Source organism: Gavialis gangeticus, unplaced genomic scaffold (genome assembly GCF_001723915.1).
Source record: "Gavialis gangeticus isolate Ggan-Ray unplaced genomic scaffold, GavGan_comp1, whole genome shotgun sequence".
Lineage (NCBI taxonomy): Eukaryota > Metazoa > Chordata > Crocodylia > Gavialidae > Gavialis > Gavialis gangeticus.
The window spans coordinates 11377295-11396314 of record NW_017729034.1 but is presented as its reverse complement, the minus strand read 5'-3'; the positions used below and the strand labels follow the sequence as shown (position 1 = coordinate 11396314).

Below are 19020 nucleotides of genomic sequence, written 5' to 3'. Positions count from 1 at the left end.
TCTTTTAGATGTTAATCTGGAAGAGCTTCTTCCCAGAGGGGGAATGTTTCCTTTGGTAAAAAATGAATGAACTTCTGTACACTAGCAATTTCTGCCAAGAGAATGGTGATTTCCCCAGCAGAAATGTAACACTTATATGCGGCCTCAGTTGCTCAAGGGTCAGTAGTATAACCTAAAGGCTCACCCATGTTGACATACTTGTATTCAGCTGAAAATTGTAGGGACTTTTGCTGCCACTTCATATCCCAAATCTAGGTCAAATTTATAAACCACCATCAACATTAAATTTCCTTTTGTATAACTGCTTATCAAGTTTCTTCCTTTAATCTTTATTTTCAGATCTTTCCCCCCTGATTTACTGAATCTCCAGACTGAATCTAATTTGGTATTTTCTGGACACATGTCTAACCAATTAAAGATTTCTCTGTTCTTATGCATGTTTGTTATGTAGCCCAGCTCAGTATTATCTTGAATGTTATTAACAGAATGTTTATCTCCTTTTCTTGGTAATTAATGAATTTGTTTAATATAATCTATTTGAGTGAGTACCATGCCCTGTGGAAGAATAAGTCTTTAAACAAGCACACAGTCTTACCTAAGGCATGGGATACTGTCCTTCATCATTCCTTCACAAGCAACAGTGTTGGTACTGCCTGAAAGGTTCTTTAAGGAAGGAAGCTGGGATGAGGCATCTGGAAACGGAGGAATTATTTCTGGTTCAGGAGTAATGATATCTTCTACTTCATACTGAAGCCGCACCTCTAATGACTTAAAGTAAATAAAAATCTAAGTTATAATTTAATAAAACAATCTACCTCAGACTTCACTGCTTTTAAATGACTATCAATAATTCTGTTTCAACACCTAAAAAAATACATTTTTGTTGCCATTTGCTGTTAGCAAAGATTATTACTTTTTTTTTTTAACCAAACATCAGCACCAGCAGCTAAGTTTTCCACATATCCCAGAGCAGGTAGAGAAATACCAAAGTGTATATTTCTATGAAATGGAGATTGCCACCACTTCTGATGAAGAGGAAATCTAGCACTCACACTACATCATACAACAATCCAGCCAGTACTTAAAAATATCAATCAGTATCCTCAGCAGTTACTGTAACTAGTCTAATATTATTTTTCTAAGCAACTTAACTAAATTATGTGCAAAGGCTCATCTACACCCCCACCTTCTCACTGCCAGTACTGTACTCTCCACCTAGGTTTCAGCCAACATGTAGAACAGATCATGTTAACTGGTGATCTTCCTTCCCCATGGATTTGTTATGCGAGATAACAAATTGTTATGATTCCACATTCACTGGAGAACCATATTCCTTGCATGGGCTCTTCAGTCGTTTTACCAAGCAAAGTCCAAACAGTTTTCTTGCTCCATGTTCTCTGGCGATGTCAGAGGATGTGGCCCCAACCATCCTTTAACTCTTTTCACTAATTTAGGAAAACTAGCCCAAGACCCCAAAAGAGAAGGGAAGGTGGGCAGGGAATGTGAATTCACAGGAGCAATCATTCTGCGAATCTCAGTTACTATGGTCATACGTGCCTCACCTCCTTTGGGAACTGTCCAAATTAGATCTTTGTGATGGAGAGTGTAATAGGGAGTTAGAGGGTTCCTATTACTTTAAGAGGGAGATGGAGTAGACTAAGCTGGCTTTGGGGAGGCTGGTAGCTAATACACAGGCTAACTGCTTGCAAACCAGCTGCCAACTAACAGGCAAACAGACAGGGCTGTAGCTACATGGATAGTGGCTGCCCTGGGGTGGGAAGAAGTAACCTTCCCAAGAAGACTGTCACAGAGCAGTAAGCTGTAAACAGGGCAGGAGAAGCCCTGAAGCCTCAGAAGCCCAGAGCTGCAGTCAGCTGAGCCAAGCCCTAACAGGGAAAACAGACTGGTCCTCAGGCATAGAAGGGGAACACATGACTGGATGGGGCTGGACTTAGGGGGCACATAAAGCCAGTGCCTGACACCAGTCAGTCAGTCTGGCTATGTAGGCTGAAAGAGAAAGAGCTTCTGAGTAGGAAGGCTGAAGGGGACTGCCTAGCTGACTTGAGAGGCTCTGAGATCTGCAAGCAAAATGCCTACAACTTGCAGAGAAATAGGACCCAGTATGGGGGGCAGTGTGTTGGCTCAGCCAAGGAGCTTGTTTATGTTGAAACCCAGTGTGGGAAGAGACTATGTTACAGCCAGAGGGCTTTTTCTTTTGTTATATTTAACTGGTGGACCAGGTTTGGGACTAGTAATGGGAGGTGGAGGTCCCAGCAGTGCTTGAAGGGCATGCAACTGCTTTAAGCCCCGCTTGGAGCCGGACTTAATGTGCTAATATACAGGCCCAGGGGCCCAATGCCCAAGAAGGGCTGAGATCAGGGCCAGGGGCCACTGCCTGAGAAGGCATAGATAATAACATATGCTTGCAAGTTTTCATGCCCAGGAACAGAATTCCCACCTGCAGGCAAGTGGCATTTTTGGCATTTAGATGGAAAGCAGATGACCAAATCTAAACATTTGGATGGCCAGGAAGGAAACAGAATGCCACCCCAAGTGAACAGTGACTGCAGGACTGCTCTCCTGAATTGGCCAACAGATCTAGAATCAAAGACTGAGATTTAGAAACTAAGGCTGTGAAGACAGAATGAGACACATGTGTGCACGAAACTTTAAAGAGGGCTAAATGCTTTTGCACTGCTTTAATGGTGTCAGTGTTTGCATGTCTCAGTGGCGTATTGTGCATTAATTCTAGCCGCTGTAGGAAATTTGGCGGTGTAATGTGCCTTAAATGACTAAGGGCGCAGCAAACTAAAACTTCGAGGAGTGAAGCTGCACAAGGATGTTCACACAGCTCTAACAGGACCTGTGCATTTCAGTCACGGAGACTTGTGGAAGCTGTGGTTAGACCCAGATGAATATGCCTTAGGTTGCACAAGAGGGTAGACATCTATCTGACTCCAGCAGTTAAACATACATGATCTAATTCACTTGTCCTGGGATAGCCTCCTTCCTGGTCTTGCTTTCACATACATCTGTGAGTCTTGCGCACCAGTTTGGTCCTATTTAGACAATGAATATATAAGACACTTTTCCAACTGTTGTGCAAAAGCTGGACTCCCTGAATGTGAACAAGGAAAGAGGAAAAATGCAGACTGGCTAATGTTCAGCTTGAGAGGGAAGTTAGGATCCCTCTTTTGATAAGAATTTGGGTTAGGGATGCAGTGCATACTGTAAGAAGGATCTGAAATTACAGCTATGATGAATAGCATTTTCAAAGAAAGCTGATGCAGAGAACAATCCAGGAAGCAATGGAATGGTATCCCTACTATCTGGGTTGACCTCAACCCAGAGGAAAGAGAACATATTCTCATTTGTACTACAGTTGTGCCCAGAAGATCCAGTTGGATTAGGGGTCCCCTGAGCTAAGTACTGTACAAAGAGATAGGAAGGCAGAGTCCTTGCCCTAAGGAATTTGCAGTGTAAACTCGTAAGTCCAGCAAAAGATTGGGATGGAAGACAAGGGCACAGAACTATTAGGTGATCTCCTTTAGGCCACATGGCAGGTTAGCCAACATCAGCCAAACAGTTGGGGAGGATTTCTGGTGACAGAGAGAAACCATAAGGTAGCATAAAGTATTTGCCAGGATCTATCTGTCTCAAAACCAGAGTCATCACCAAGGAGAGAGGGGGGTCAAGATATGACTGCAAAGTACTACAAGTCAGTGTTGTTGCATGCTGTTTAAACTTCTTAATATGTTTGTTCAGTCACCACAGATGCATTATGGGATACATATTCTCTTTTATGGGTACAAAGAATAACAACAGAACCCCTTGCATTAGTGAAGGACCTCTTCCATATGCCTTTTTACATAAGTATGGAAGTACCCAAATCGTGATTGCGTGGATGTTGTGGAAATAGTGAAAATATAACTGATAACATAGACTGATGAGAGGTTCTTGATTATCTTACCAGTTTTGCCCTCTAGAACTTCATGTAACATGCAGGCTGACCAATAAGACAAGATACGTGGCTGAATCTAAATAGGACAAGTGAGTATCTCAAAGTAGCCTTCTTGCCTGCTGCAGGTCAGCAAGTTTTGCCCCTGGAAATGAAAGATAATAGATTTCCTCACAACTGAAGTTGCCTTCCTTGCCTGTGTCCTTGTGACAAGGTATTTAGTAGAATTCATAGATTTGTTGGAATCTGACAGGCTGTGCTGTGAGTTCTTCTACTTTGGCCTTGGACTTGTGATCGCTAAGCTGTCAACCATGCACCTAAGCACCTGCACCACCCTAGTCCCCCCGAAGGTTCCTCAAGATAAAAACAATTCAGACTTCCCCCTTTTTCAAGATGGCATCTGCCTCTTTGCTACCAAATCAGGCCCTGTAAAATAACACTGCCTATGACAGTCAGAATCTCCTGTTGTAAACTGGAATTATTCTGCCAGGAAGATTTATTGATGACATCTGTAGCAGTTACAAATCTGTTAGTAGTATTTGACCTCTTAAGCTGTCCCCAGGGCATGTTCAATTCATGCAAGAGCTGGACAGAATGAGGCAGTAACATCAGCTTAATAACTTTTGTCCCATACAAGGAAGTCAAACTTTGCCACTTCTGCTTGGAAATTGGTATGCAGCCACACAGCTGGGCACCCAGGGGACAGGGGCAGCAGCAACTTCTGGATGCTGTTTCACTGCCAGTATGACTGCAACTGCAAACATGTGGCTACCTGTAGAAGCCATTTATTCTGTACCCCCACCCTCAAGTCAGTGCCCAGGGTGGCTGCCCTAGTCATTCTACCCTAGTTACACCACCATTGGTGATTCTCTGCTGTGACATGCCTGAAGAATGCGCCTTATCCTTATGAAGTCAATCCATTTGTCATCTTTGCCTACAAGCAAAGACCCAGAAGCTGCAGCCTGATGACATTTTTAAATTGGCCTCTGATACTTCTAAGGGAGGTGAAAATTTGTGAGAGTAAAACTGTTCAATTTATTTGAAGAAACTTGATATAAAACACACCAAAAGAAGAAACACAATGTATACAAGGGAAAGAAGAGATCATCTCACTTGGGCTTGTTGAGGACAATCTCATGGTTAAGCCTAAATATCAGTGTACATAGACCCTTAGTAACACTTGTGGCACTATCCATATGAACCTGGTTGGCTTAGTTTCCACTTAAGGATAAAAGAAAAACCAAAGCTGATCCTACAGCTCTGAATTCCATAGCACTTCTGTGAATCCTCTCAGTTTTGGTCCATCTCCTGGGGAGACCTCTGAAGGGGCTACAGTCTAGTGCCTGTCTTCATGATTTGCATGTGGGTATTTTGAACATGCATCAGCTGCTTGGGGTTTGTTTTAGAGTTCCACCATTTGAGGGGAGGAAAGATTGAGTGAGGAGTTTGATACCAGTCTTCAAATGCAAAATTGATTGTTATAAAGAAGGTGGTGTTATGCAGGTCAACAGGGGCAGGATAAGACATAATGGACTTAATTGAAACAAGGGAGATTTAGATTAGATATTAGGAAGAAATTTCTAACTGAGAGCAGTTAAGCACTGAATAAGATTACCTAGAGAGGTTGTGTAACCTCCTATACTGGAAGTTTTCAAGTGCTGAATCTGTCAGGGATCATTTGGACAGAAGTGATCCTGCCTTTTTCAGGGCATGGGACTAGATGATCCTCCTCTAGACCTATTTTCCATTTATTCTGTGATGAAGGTCATTGGACCTTTCTCTGTACTTCCAAAGACAGACAGACTCTTCCCTGTAGTTCTTCTTCAAACCTTGGCTTAGGGAGCCATGCTAGGGAAGGACTGATGCTTTCAATAGAACATGAAGTACCTCAGGCTCCTTGCCCTCAAAGTTTCCTGTGGTGTCACAGAGGTGACATTCATGGATCATCCTCTGTGCACTCACTAAGAAAAGGTGAGCCTAACATAAATTTATCATCCTGGGACAGGAAGAAATAGATCCAGATGCCAAAAGGCACATGAAACCTGGATACGTGTCTGCATCACAACTTGGCCACCTACTCCTTTCTGCAGAGAAGTCACTGTTCAGGGGTATAAACCAGAAGGATATACAGCAAGTGAATCCAAACAGAGAGGCTGCAGAGAGAAGATGGAGATGGGAATAGGCAAATTCAGGAGATTTCACTGACCATGGTGAAACAACACTTTACAGAACAACTATTTATGTAAACATTTCCATACTGGAGTTAAAATTTGAGAAATAAAATAGTACATTTACACAGATTTTTACTTCAACAAAATCCCATTTTTAGTGGCAATTTGGCTGAAAAACAAAGTTAGAAATATAAGGAAGATAAAAGGTAGATTAACAGTTGTGGAAAATGTAGAACTGCTATAAAATTATATAAAATATTGAGATATAACAGTTTTCTGAACATTGCATGTGGCTTGATCACTGAGGTGAAGTTACAGTACAATGGGTTATAAAACTTTCTTATGTGAAAGTACTGATCTAGCTTAAATCGGTGCTTGTGGAAGAACCAAACAGGTAACACAATAGCTATAGATAAACAAATGTTCCAACAAACACTGGGGAGCAACTGCAAGGCAATGGCATATTTCCAGGTTTAAGCCAAAGTGACATGGCTGATTTGCAGGGCTGAAAGCCTAGAGATCAAAAGGACACTGTAGGTGCTGACAGAAGTGACGTTTTGTCACACTCTTAGCCTCCTGAAAGTGCTCTACAGCCATTCCCTGACAAAAGTGCATGGTTATGGTGTGCTTTAAAAGTGCCTGATCATGCGCAACAAATGAACATGTTCAGACGAAGGTGCTTCAAAGCAAAGCAACTTCATTAGCTTCTGTCAGCATGTGTTGCCACTGATGTCTTCAGGATGGGATAGGGGAAGGGAGCTCTGTCTGGGTTTTAACCAGCCCATGTTGGAGGGGGAAGAATGGGTGGATTGGAGCCCCTCCTCCCCTCCAAGGTGGGGGGGCTCCAATCCACACACTCCCCTCCAGCATAGGCTCAGCAAATCCCAGATGGAGGTCCCTCTCCTTTCTTCCCCCTCTTCCATCCTGAAGACAACACTGGAGCTGGGGGGGGGAGGAGGGGGGCTAGGGGAGAGGCTGAAGACATGCAGTTGGCTCCAAGGTGAAGTTGAATCCTCCACTCTCCCAGACCCAATAGAGAATGTCTGTTGGGTTGGGGGGGGATTGCTGTAACTCATGGCCCTTCCTATGAAGTGCCATCAGTTATGGCAGGGAGCTGCACACTTGTCAGTGCTCTGTATGCTGACAAAGGCATTTCAGGAGCAGTGGAAGACCAACTTTCAGGTGCTGTCTGGGACAGCAGACAGAGAGAAAGGCTTTGTGGAAGGAATCAGAAGAAGATGAGGTCTGTCCAGATCCACACACCCGCAGCCAGAAGTAATAGGCATGCATATGCAAAGGCACAGTATTTTAATATGTATTTTGTCTTAAGTGCTGTAGTTCTGAATAAATAATACTTTGCATTATGAAAGCTGTTTTGCTACTATATTAGGTACTAGTTGCAGCTTTTGTGGGGAAGGGAACCTAAGGGTTATTTCAGACTTGCTGAAATAACCATGGTTAGTATCAGGGAACTGCAGTTCAAGGCCTGGCCTAACAGTGGGAGAATCATGTGAATCAACCCCAAAAGGGTAACTGGCTGGGTCCTAACACCAGAAAGGGGTTCAACTCAAAGAGATGTGGTGAGGGATGCTTTGATTGTTTACAGATTCTGTGAACATGCTAAAACCTAGTCCAAACTTGTCTGAAAAAAGTGGTAAAAATTATCGTGCAAGTGAAAAATGAATGTTGACTATCAAAAAGTACACAGACAAACTACTTTACACATTATGCTGTGACATGCTATGTTGAGAATTTTCTGTTCTATTTTTCATTGCGAAAATCATTTGCTACCTATCTTGTAATGATAAAGGCACGTAAAGCAACAGGCATTTTCAGAGCACACAACTAAAACAGAGACTAACCCAATAGCTCAAAAACAAATCAAGTCTTGATCCAGTATAATATTTTGTTCCTACACCAAAAGAATGGAATTCAATTCCAGTGAAATCAATTATAGCCTTGCCATTGATTTCAACAGAACTGGGAATTCACCCAAGATGGCTGAACTATAATGTTGCAGAATTTATATTTGGACAACTTAATGGAAGCTTTATTCCGATACATACATATGATTTTAGCAGGCTCACCTGAAGCACTCCACCTTGGAAATTATGGCCTAAATTATTTATTCTTTCCAGCTGTTATCAATATTTGAGTAAAATTCTGAAGGACTTACTGCTATTTCAGTATTAACTTCATGTTTGCTGAATCTGTAAATAATAACATATGCAGAGACTCCTGCCACACAGAATATCCGGCTTTCAGGACACCAGTACATCATCTGAACGGCATAAGGGTCTTCTTCTACAATCTCAGCTGTGGATTTTCCTTCTCCTAATTTCTGCTTTTCAAACACCTTTGAGGTTTTTAACTTGTACAACATCTGTAGAGTTACTGCAAAATATTAAAAAACATCTAAAATATTGTTTAACATTAAACAAACCTAGGTACTAGATTTCTTAGTTGATGGTCTTTTAGATGTGACTTGCTATGAAATGTTATAAAAGTTCAACAGAACAAGATAATATGAACAGCATTGCTAAGGTTTATATGCCAGATTTCCTGAATTTGACATTTACAAATAGGTCATTTGTTAGCATTCTCTTTCTGGGCCAGAAAGTTAGAAAGCACGAGTTTCAGTCTCACATTTAGACTTAAGCTCTGACTCAGTGCTCCTTTGGCAGTCAATACTGAAGAGATGCAGAACTGCTTGCAACACTGTCAGTGCCATCTTCCTAATAAGATATTAAACTTAGATCTCTTTTATCTGCCTGTAGCTGCTATCTTATTACAAATTAAAGATCCCACGACACTTCAAGGAGAAAAATAGGTAATTCTGGTGTCCTGAGTAGCATGAGGGTTATAGGATACTGTTAACATCCCGAATATGGAATAACAACAGTGTATTATTTATAATAGTGTTCAGAGGTTACAATCAGGATTGGGACCCAATTGTGCTGGTCGCAGCCCTAGACCCAAAGACTTTACAATATAACCAACCATATTATGATCCATATTATGATACAAAACTTTCTGCATTAATGTAGACTACAGGGAAAAACAGTACTATTCACACGTGATTTAAACATCTCCAGTAGGCTTTGTTTTGGGATGGGGAGAAATATGAGGACCTGCTTCTCTCCTCATACCAAGTTTATATCAGTGGAACTCCATTACATTCAATGGGGTTCCTCTAGATTAACACTGGTGCAAGTAAACAGAGAAATATGACTGTTTAGTCCTGAAAGAGAGGTGTATTTTATATTTTGTAAAAATTTCTTTTTTGGATACTGTTTTTTTCAATGCTGAGGTCAAAAGTAGGACTTTTAACGCAGTGCAAATGTTGCAGAGTGGGGATGAGGAAGACCCAGTGAGTTTTTCACTATTGTTCTGGTCAGTTTTGCCTGTGTAGAGAGACAGCAAAACTTGGCCGCTCTTATTCAGCAGTATTTTAAACTTATTTGGCATTTCCGTAGCACTAGTATTTATGGCTGACTACACATGTGCTTGGAGGTGGGCGAGGGGTTAATTAGAGCACTTCTTGGGCAGCCGCTCCAATTAAGATGCCTTACTGTCACGTGTATGAAGCCCCCACACCTTTAAAAATGGTCGTGGATTGCTTTATCTAAACCTCATTTGATGAGGTTTACTTAAGCACCCTATAGACATTTTAAAACATGTGAGGGCTTAATACATGTGGTATGGTGGCAATGCTGTAGCATTCTAAATAGAACGCAGAGCAGACTCAATTAATCAGGTCTGCTCCAAGATGCTCCAATTAGAACACCAGTGAGCACAAGTATAGGCAGCTTTTGTTTGCATGAGATTTAGGACAGCAGTAGCTCAAGTCCAGCATCTTCAGGATGTTTACAGAGCAAAATGAAGATGTGATTATAGCATGGATGCAGTGGCACAGGCTTTTTACATGTGCCAATAATCAGTGTACAAACGTTCCAGGGACTTTGCATATGTTCTCTGGTAGCTATCACATGCTGAGTCCCTTGCTTCTGCATCTTCATTGCTGTTTTTATCTAGATTCATTAGACTAAGCTTATGGCAATACTGGAGACTGCAGCGACACCTGAGCTAGCTTAATATAAGCTAACTTGGGTACAGGAAAGCAGACAAAGTATGTGGGCATGGCAGCAGAGCTCACTGTGGGCTCGCTTGATCTTTTCCAAAAGGTTGAGAACTTCTGTCCAGAGAAACAACCTGACAAGACACCCATATATGAAGAATTGGAAAAATTCTGCAGACTTGGCCTAAAAGAATGCTTCCACAACCTGGACAGAGCATCAGTAGCATAACTGGGGGAGAAGAAGAGACTTCCACCACAAGTTCAAAAACTATCATCTTCAATTAAAATTCTCTCTGGAATACTCCCACACTAATATCAACTGTCTAGATACAACAATATACATCTGGGATGGTAGCCTACAAAAAACTCATGGACAGCCAAACCTGTGTCCTCAAAACCAGCAATTATCCCAAACACACCAAAAAAGCTTTAAATGACAGTCAGGCCCTCAGGTGCCACTACATCTGCTCCAAGGGGAAAACTCATGACACCCACATTGCCAAATCAAAGCTGCCTTTGCCCAGCAAGGACCTTCTAGCACAGAAATAGATTGTATCTTCAAAGGAGCCACCCACATTCCCTGCAGCAACAAGAAGAAAACCTCCATTGACTGCACACCCTTGGTTGTCACCTACTATTCCCTTGAACCAATAAGAAGAAGGATCATCAAGCAATTATAGCTGATACTCAAAAAGGACCATACCTCAAGAGAAATATTCCCAGCCCCCGCAACGCCTGACTTTCAGACAGCCCCTTAACACCATCCAAGTCATCAGAAAGAAACTCCCTGATCAACAGGCACCAAATGGGATCCAACCCTGTCTTAACAAAAAATGCAAAACCTGTTAACTCATCTCCACTGCCACAACGGTCAACACTCCCCACAATGAATCAATCAGAATTCACATGTCTATCCTAGAATATGGTACACCTAATCCAGTGCATCAAATGCCCACATAGAAACTATGTGGGTGAAACGAAACAAAAATTATACACTGGAATGAATGGCCACAGAAAAAAAAATGGACAGAGACACTAGAACAGTGGTTTTCAACCTTCTTTCATTTGTGGACCCCTAAAAAATTTCAAATGGAGGTGTGGACCCATTTCAATTCTAAGTGTGGGTATTCACATACTTTTTTGATTGATCATAGTCATTTTTTTCAGACTCCTTAGACATAAGTCTGTTGACCCACCAGGGGTCCTGGCATCTTGAATTAGAATCGTCTTTGGATATATTTAGCTCTTTAAAAAAAATACCTGTAAATACCTGACCTCTCATGAAATCATGAGTCTGATCTCGTGAAATGGCAGTAATTAGAGCTGGGACAGACATGTTTGATCCAGTCAAGACTATTCTCATGTGCCGACTGCAGGATTTTCCCCTATACCTTGTTTCACGGGGTTTAGTCTACTTCAGTTTTTCACTTACAAACTGTGGCATTTTGCTCTCTTTGGAAGATTATTTTGTAGACTAGCAGTTCACTGTGAAGAATTTAATTTTTTTATGATATTTAGCTTAATGACTCTTTTCTTAATTTCATCCCATTGTGTCTACTTACACTACCCTAACCAAATCCCTCAATTCAGGCATATATTATAATAAAAATAGAAACTTACTGGCGGAGGCATCCCAAAACTTTATTGATCCATCTGCATGACTTAAAAAAAATTAAATGTTGGTTAATACAAAACATGACATTATTTCATCATCTTCTCTCAATTACTGATAATTCAAACAGCTCAACTGAGTCACTGCATTTGTTATGTTAGAATACCTTAGCTGGCCTTTCCTTCAGTCTCACAATCTAGCCTAAACTTGAAGTGAAATATGAAATTGCAGTGATGCAATTTACATTTATACTATCTAAACAAATGAAATAATGTAAACATAATGCATTCACTGATTTGTAGTGTACATATACAGTACATCAAAGGAAATGCAGATCAACAGAATGTTACTATAATTGCTTCCACACAAATTAGTTACCTAGGAATCTGCACGTTGTTCATTTTAATTCTCCAAAGAAAGAGCTCTCACATATTTTATCAATGCCTGTGCTTTTTAATAGATAAGCTCAGATAGATAATAGATCAAGATTTAATTTTTTAAGAGAAATTTCCAGCCTTTTGATGCATGTTACATATGTTATGTATTATGGAGTCTCTGCGGTAACTTAGTGAGTTTTTTTCATTTAAAACTGTCATAAGGATACTCTATTCATTTTAAGATCCATTGTTGATACAACAGTAAGCGCCAGATTCTTCCACCCTTGCTCACAGTGGGTACATCTACATAGGACATTTACTGCAGAGTAGACTAATTAGCTCCACAATAAATGTCTTGCCATCTACACGTGCAGCCCTATTAGGCTGCACGAAACTAATAAACTCTGCAGCAAGTTAGTACTTGTAAATACAAGTACTATCCTGCTGAAGAGGTTTTTTTTTCATGCACAGCAATGCATGTGTAAATGCTGACCAAGCTGGCTGGGACATGAAGGTGCTTCAATGCAGGGGTTGCCTGCTGGCTAGCTCCACAACAGAGCACCCTCATGCCCCAGCCAGCCCCTCCACCACACACTGAGCCGGGTTGGAGCAGCCCCAGGCTGTCAGGATGACACCCTGGACTCCCTGCCAGCCAGGGTTGCTCTGACCCAGCTCAACATGCTACATTCCCTGGCAGACATGTAAACACAGTGTCTGGGAGAAATAAATTCTGGTGAGATATGCACCCGAGTTTATTGTTTTGCCTTAATATGCACATGTAGATGTGCCCAATGAGTAGCATCTTCTTTATGATTGGTTTTAATGCGCATATTTGTAGAATAAAATGCTATTCCATGTGTGCAAGGGCAAACAGAATGGGACCCTAATAGTTCTGCTTTGCTTTACCACTCACTGGTTGTGACAACTAGAACTAGGCAAAATTCAATGCTTCCAGATTACATCAACCAAAGCCCAGTAAATTGCCCCAGTAGAATTCCTGTGTTTTTAAGAATCAACCTATATAGTGCTTTTCCTGGTCTGGGCTGAGGCTCTGAAGTCACAATCTAGCCCAATCTATTAGATGTGGCTACTAACAAAAGCAGCTGCAGTTAGAAGAACCTCTCATTGTCATTCTTAAAGAGGCGTGAAACTAAAATACCATCAACAGAATTCTTTTCATCTGGAATTGACATTTTTCTCAAGGCAAAAGCAGAACATGGTCATACTGTATCTTAAGAGTTGGATCTTTTAAAGTTCTGAGCTCAATGGAAGCTATAGCAGCAGAGAGAAAGAATACATGTAGCAAGCATAAGTAAATTATTTTCATAAGAGATGAAGTGACACAGAGTTAAATGTATATACTATTACTGAATGCAACTGTAGACACATGCAATGTGTATTATATAATATTAATACACACAATAATTTGCAAAGACATAGTGCTTTATAACACATCTCTGATCATTCACTTACACTACACCCACAGCTTAATTTATTACAAAAATCCAAACCTCTGATTAGATTCAAATAAATTAAATCAAGCCCCAACAAATACCTTTCACTTTTCCAAAAATATGGAATTTAACACTCCAAATTACAGTAGCCCAGGACCCCAAATGAACTAAATTAATTCCAGGACCAGTGACAGGTTTAAGGTACAATACCTAATGACCCTGCATAGAAGGTGAAATTCATCCTCTTGCAGTGGGTCAGCACAAAACCTAATCACTCAAGTTCCACATATGCCTAATTTTGAAAAGGTGGGGTTAACTATGCCTTCACTTGAAATGAGAGTTGTATGACATCAAAAAGAGGGCATAGCTGAAAGGTCCAAAGACACTGATCCTTAAAGTTGTGCTATTTTTTATGAATATAAAAATGTTTTGAGGGTCTGCGGAAGGGCATATTTCTTTTCAAAGACAGAAAAATCCCTCCTCCCTGTTCAATACACAAGGTATATTACAGGGCTCTCTCAAATGCATGTTGTTGCCATCATTAAAGCAGCTGAGAATTGAAGGTAGTGATGGCTTCATCATGGAAAAGGAGACAGAGCTCCTGTTGTCCTGTGCTATATTGAAGACCCAGGAGGCATTGTGACCAAGTCTGAACCTTTCAGTTATCCTGAGGTTTCCCTGCTAGGCTGGGTCTTACAGGTACAAATCACGAAACGTAAAATTCACCACAGCACCCAGAATTCACACAAACTTGGAGGGATTAACACTATGGTCCAGATCCACTCCAGCCACAGAGTTCCCTAAAATCAAAGCAACTTTGCTAAAGAAGTGCTTGTGGAACTTTTGGCTCCATGTTTCATGTTCTGCTAGTGACATCTCTGTTTCTCAGGGTGGCATTCTAGAGCGGTCATCTAGTGTCCTGATTGGTCATCTCCAAGGTAATTTCTGCACTTACGTGCCCAGAGGAATTCTATTCCTGGACACATAACCCTGTACACATGGATGACCATGCAAACTGGGCATGTAGAAACTGGCAACAAAACAGGAGAAAGATCACATCTTTTCTCCCCGGTAGCTAAATGGCGAGGGCACTCACCTAGGGAGCTGGAACACGTATTTCTAAGGACCACCATTCCCAGAGGAAGTTTGAAGCTGTGTCTCTGACTTCCCAGCACACCACCTTAATCACCACATCACAATTAGTCATTAATCAGGCTCTTTTCTGATGCTCCTTTTGAAACTGAGCCATTAATGTAGTGGCTAAAATGAATGGAGGCCAGTGTAAAGAGGAAACTTCTGACTGACTGGAGACATACCTACATAATCATCCATAGTTGTTCACGTAGCCAGGGTTATGCATCCAATAAAAGAATTGCTCTGGGTGCATAAGTGCCAAAAATGCCATGCAATTGCTCACTTAGATGAGAAGGAAGAAACAGAATATCACCATTAGTACTCATAGCTGACTACAGTACTCCCTTGCCCTGAGCACCTCCTCCCATAGATCTTTAGCTCTCAGCTTCAGAGCTACAGGGGCACCCTCCTAGCTTGGCTTTCAACCTAGACACTAGATTAATCTATTCTGAGTACAAAGGATTAGTTGCTATTTAATACCTTATCATGTAATACTTTAAGTGGTGTATGAGGACTTGTAAGGCCCCTCTGATCTAGGAGGAATTTCACCTTAGGAGTACTATGTTCCACCAAAAATAGAGGTGGTGTGTGCCTATTCTGATGCTCTGGTCAGCCGTCTCTATTGCTGGATGGAGGTATAAGCTGTAGATGTGCACAGTCAAAGGTTCTAAATTAACATCTCAGAAACACAAATGTTCTATTCCGTTCTTACCCTGTAATAATAATTTCAGGATAGGTTTGTGCTCCAAGATTCCACGCTCCCCCACTGATGGGCCATTCCTAAACACAAGTACATGGGTTCAGAGAGCAGGGTTATTTCTGACAGACCTCTATTAAGTGAACAACAGATGAAAAATTCTTCCAGAAAGTGATATTTCTCATTAGATTAAACTGATTTTTAGAGACACATTAATTATTTTTCACTTTTCCTCCCTAACAGGTCTCAGAACAAGGTGGAGATCTTGGCTATGGGAGATCCTTGCCCAAGAAAAGGGAAATGAAAATAAAGTAAAGAATCATGAACTTGGGGTGTTGAATGAGAGGAATAGGCCTTGCATGCAACATATTAAGCCACCTTCTGTTACTGGGCTTCGCTTATAAATAGTTGGGGTTACAGCAGTGACAACCACTCCTCCCCTTGGGAACTGTCTGTCTTGCAGAAGGCAACTACTGAACTGTTTGAAGTAAGAGGATGTGTATATGGAATTAACTGGGCACAGAGTGGGGAGGGTGATATCTGTGCAGAATGAATGAGAATGCATGTACAATATGGAGAGGTGGGGAAGGAATGGGATCATAGAGTGGTTAGGCGTGTATGCAGAATCAGTGCATCTGGAGGTGTGGAGAAGGGTGTCTAAAATGGATAGCTATGTAAATTCAGCATGTGTTTGTTCATAATGAGTGGATGGGATGGTGTGGAATGAATGAGAGTAGGTGGTGAAGTGTTTGGGGAGGTATGCATAACAAATGAGTATGGGAGGAAATACTAGATGGGCAGCAGGTGGCCCAGGTGGGGTGTGTTGAGTGAATGCATGGAGTGAGCAAACAGGCAACATGCGCATGTTGGACAAACAGGCAAGTGCATGTGGAATTATACCAAAGATGTTATGTTCATTTAAATATATGCTAAATGTGAAACTCAGAAGCAAGTTTTATTTGAAAATGGTGGCAACAATAGAAAAAAATTACCATTAATCCTAAAAAAAACTATCTTGAAATCTAGCCACTACAAAAGGTCTTAGTTTTACCCAAATGGGAAGAAATAGGTCCTGTGTTATCAAAAACATTAAAGAAAAAAATCTGAAACGAGGTATTAAGATTACTTAAATAATATATTTTATATTAACTGACATTCACACTAATAAAACATTTGCTTTTAAATTCTCAGAAAATGCATTCTGTTCTTACTAAGTGCTGTAATTTGGAGAAGTATGGCAGTGCCTAACAAAAGTTAGCCTTGCATTTCTTTCTTTGTCTGTCTTCCTTTTCTTAGTTCTGCTTTCAAGACCAATCTTAGATTTACATTGGTCCCTATTTGTTTACATTCTGATTCAGCAAAGCATGTTCCATAATCTCACTGACTTCAACAGGATTTAAACGCATCCTTAAATTAAGTTTATTGTTTATGTGCTTTGCTAAAACTGGGACCTTTGACTAGAACACCAGGGGCAAGTTAACATAAATGAATGCAAGCCCAAGGTGAACACTGTAATCTCCACAAATGAGAGACTGGTAATAACCCTGATTTGTTTACACAGTAACTTTTCTAAGTGATTTATGACATTATAACTGGTTGAATATGGAACATACACATTAGTGCTTGGAATGATAAAGCTATAGTATTTTTCGTTTCTGTAGCACCTTGTAGACAAAGTTGGATGTAATCACCTAATTAAACATTGTACTGCTTCAGTAAAATAAGTAGTATTCTCCCCATTTAATAACCGGAGGATTCACAGAGGGTCTGATCCTGTGAGGCATTGAAAATTCTCAACTCTTGCTCAGTCCCTTCACCTGGCAGGATTTTAACTCTCAGTGAATCAATGAGAAAACCACTGTAGTTACAATCAGACACTGCAATGTTTCCTTAGATATAGATTAACAAGACTGAAGCCTAGAATGCTAACAGCAGATTTTTTAAACAAAGAGAAAAAGTATTTTTTCCAGCTTCAGAGCCAGATAATATGCTCACACCTCAGCCAATATTAGCTGTTCCAACATATGCAGGTCAAGATAAAACAGAAGGTTCTATCATTTATTTAACCAGTAACACTCATGCAAAATGAAACTGCAATTAAAATATTAAATAATAAATGACAGACTAACTCAGTGGACCAAATCAAGAACATCAGCATTTAATTACAATACTTCCATCTAAAAGTATTCCGTCTTTTGCCCAGATGACTAGTCTGATCCATTAAAATGCCTACTCACTATTGTACACATCTTCAATGTGCTCAGAGGGGCACGTAAGGAAAACTTACATGACTTCACAGAATAGCAGATATATGAGATCATGAGCCCTACAACTATATCAGATTCCTTTTTATTTCCAGCACCCAGCAGCCTATTGAACTTTCATACCACATTGCAAGGAAGAAAAGACAGGTGGTTCTCGAATTAGGAAGGGAAATAGTTGAGCCCTGAAATTAAGTCTGATGAAGGATTCTTGTTCCTATCTGCTGCATGGAGGTTGTTCTTGAAGATGGAGCTGGTGGCCATCTCCATTGTTCAGCCAGCTTTGATAATGATAATATAAAGGAAACTTTTTCCTAAGCGCTGGGCAGTGCAGGCCAAAGGATCAGGTAATAGAATTGATCATGGCTCGCTTTTGTATGTCCAACACTACTTGTATATGTGTGCGCGCGTGCACGTGTGCACGTCTGTGCACGAGAGAGTGTAGATATCTATGTTAAAATAGATACTGTTAGCTTTTAAAATATACATTATCACGCACTAATAGTTAACTAACAGCATCTAGCTAAAATTAAGAATTTTAGGAAAAGAAAAATGCCACATTGAATGTGCCACCCTGTATAAGTATTAAACTTCAATTACAATTTCAACAAAACAAAAATAATTTTGTCCCAGTACTGGTATATCAATATTCTATTTTCAGAGTCCTTTACAACACAGTATAAGTATCTCAGAGAGCTAGGGAAGAAGACAAGCTATATAAGTTCTGCAAGTATATTCTGAAGTTCATCTCTCCATTCTTTAGCAAATGGATTATGAACAAATTGTGGACTTTGGCCTTAAAAGGAAGAAATCAGAAGCAAGAATCTCAGGGCCTTGTTACACAGTAATTTTGGGTGGCTCCTGGAGCTCCTTGGACTGTTAACACCTGGACTGTCTACACATTGACACCTGAAACTGGTTTTAAGCACTCTGCAGTTCAGCATTAAACCACTCTAGGGCCACTCTAGACTATCCCCTGCCACTGGCCCAGTTCAGGCCCACTGCCACCCCAAGCACCCTAGATCCCTACTCAATTCCCACCCCCCTCCCTCTCCTTACTTGTGGCTGCCTGTGCTGTCTGTCCTGGGGGAGCAGGCACAGAAGGGTTAACCTGCCTGTCAAGCCGCCATTGTTGCTGCTGTCTAGGCAGGTTCAGCCCAGAGAAGAGCAGCAGGCTGGCAGCAGTGGCTGGGCAGGCAGGTTAACCCCTCCCTGCCTGCTGTCCTGGAACAGACATTTCAGGCAGCCACAAGTAAGTGGGGCATGGGGGAATTCTGA

General features: G+C 41.0%; 1 protein-coding gene across 3 annotated transcripts in view; it reads right to left on the bottom strand.

Annotated features, from left to right (window-relative positions):
• The window catches only part of STXBP5L (syntaxin binding protein 5 like), a 448370-nt gene that overhangs the window by 151748 nt on the left and 277602 nt on the right, over positions 1-19020 (bottom strand). For all 3 annotated transcript variants that reach the window (XM_019527059.1, XM_019527060.1, XM_019527061.1), the window contains exons 13-16: positions 15497-15564; positions 11828-11868; positions 8306-8523; positions 596-768 (exon numbers count right to left, since the gene is read on the bottom strand). In XM_019527059.1, the coding sequence (XP_019382604.1) occupies positions 596-768; positions 8306-8523; positions 11828-11868; positions 15497-15564 (500 nt within the window). The remainder of the gene's footprint in view (positions 1-595; positions 769-8305; positions 8524-11827; positions 11869-15496; positions 15565-19020) is intronic.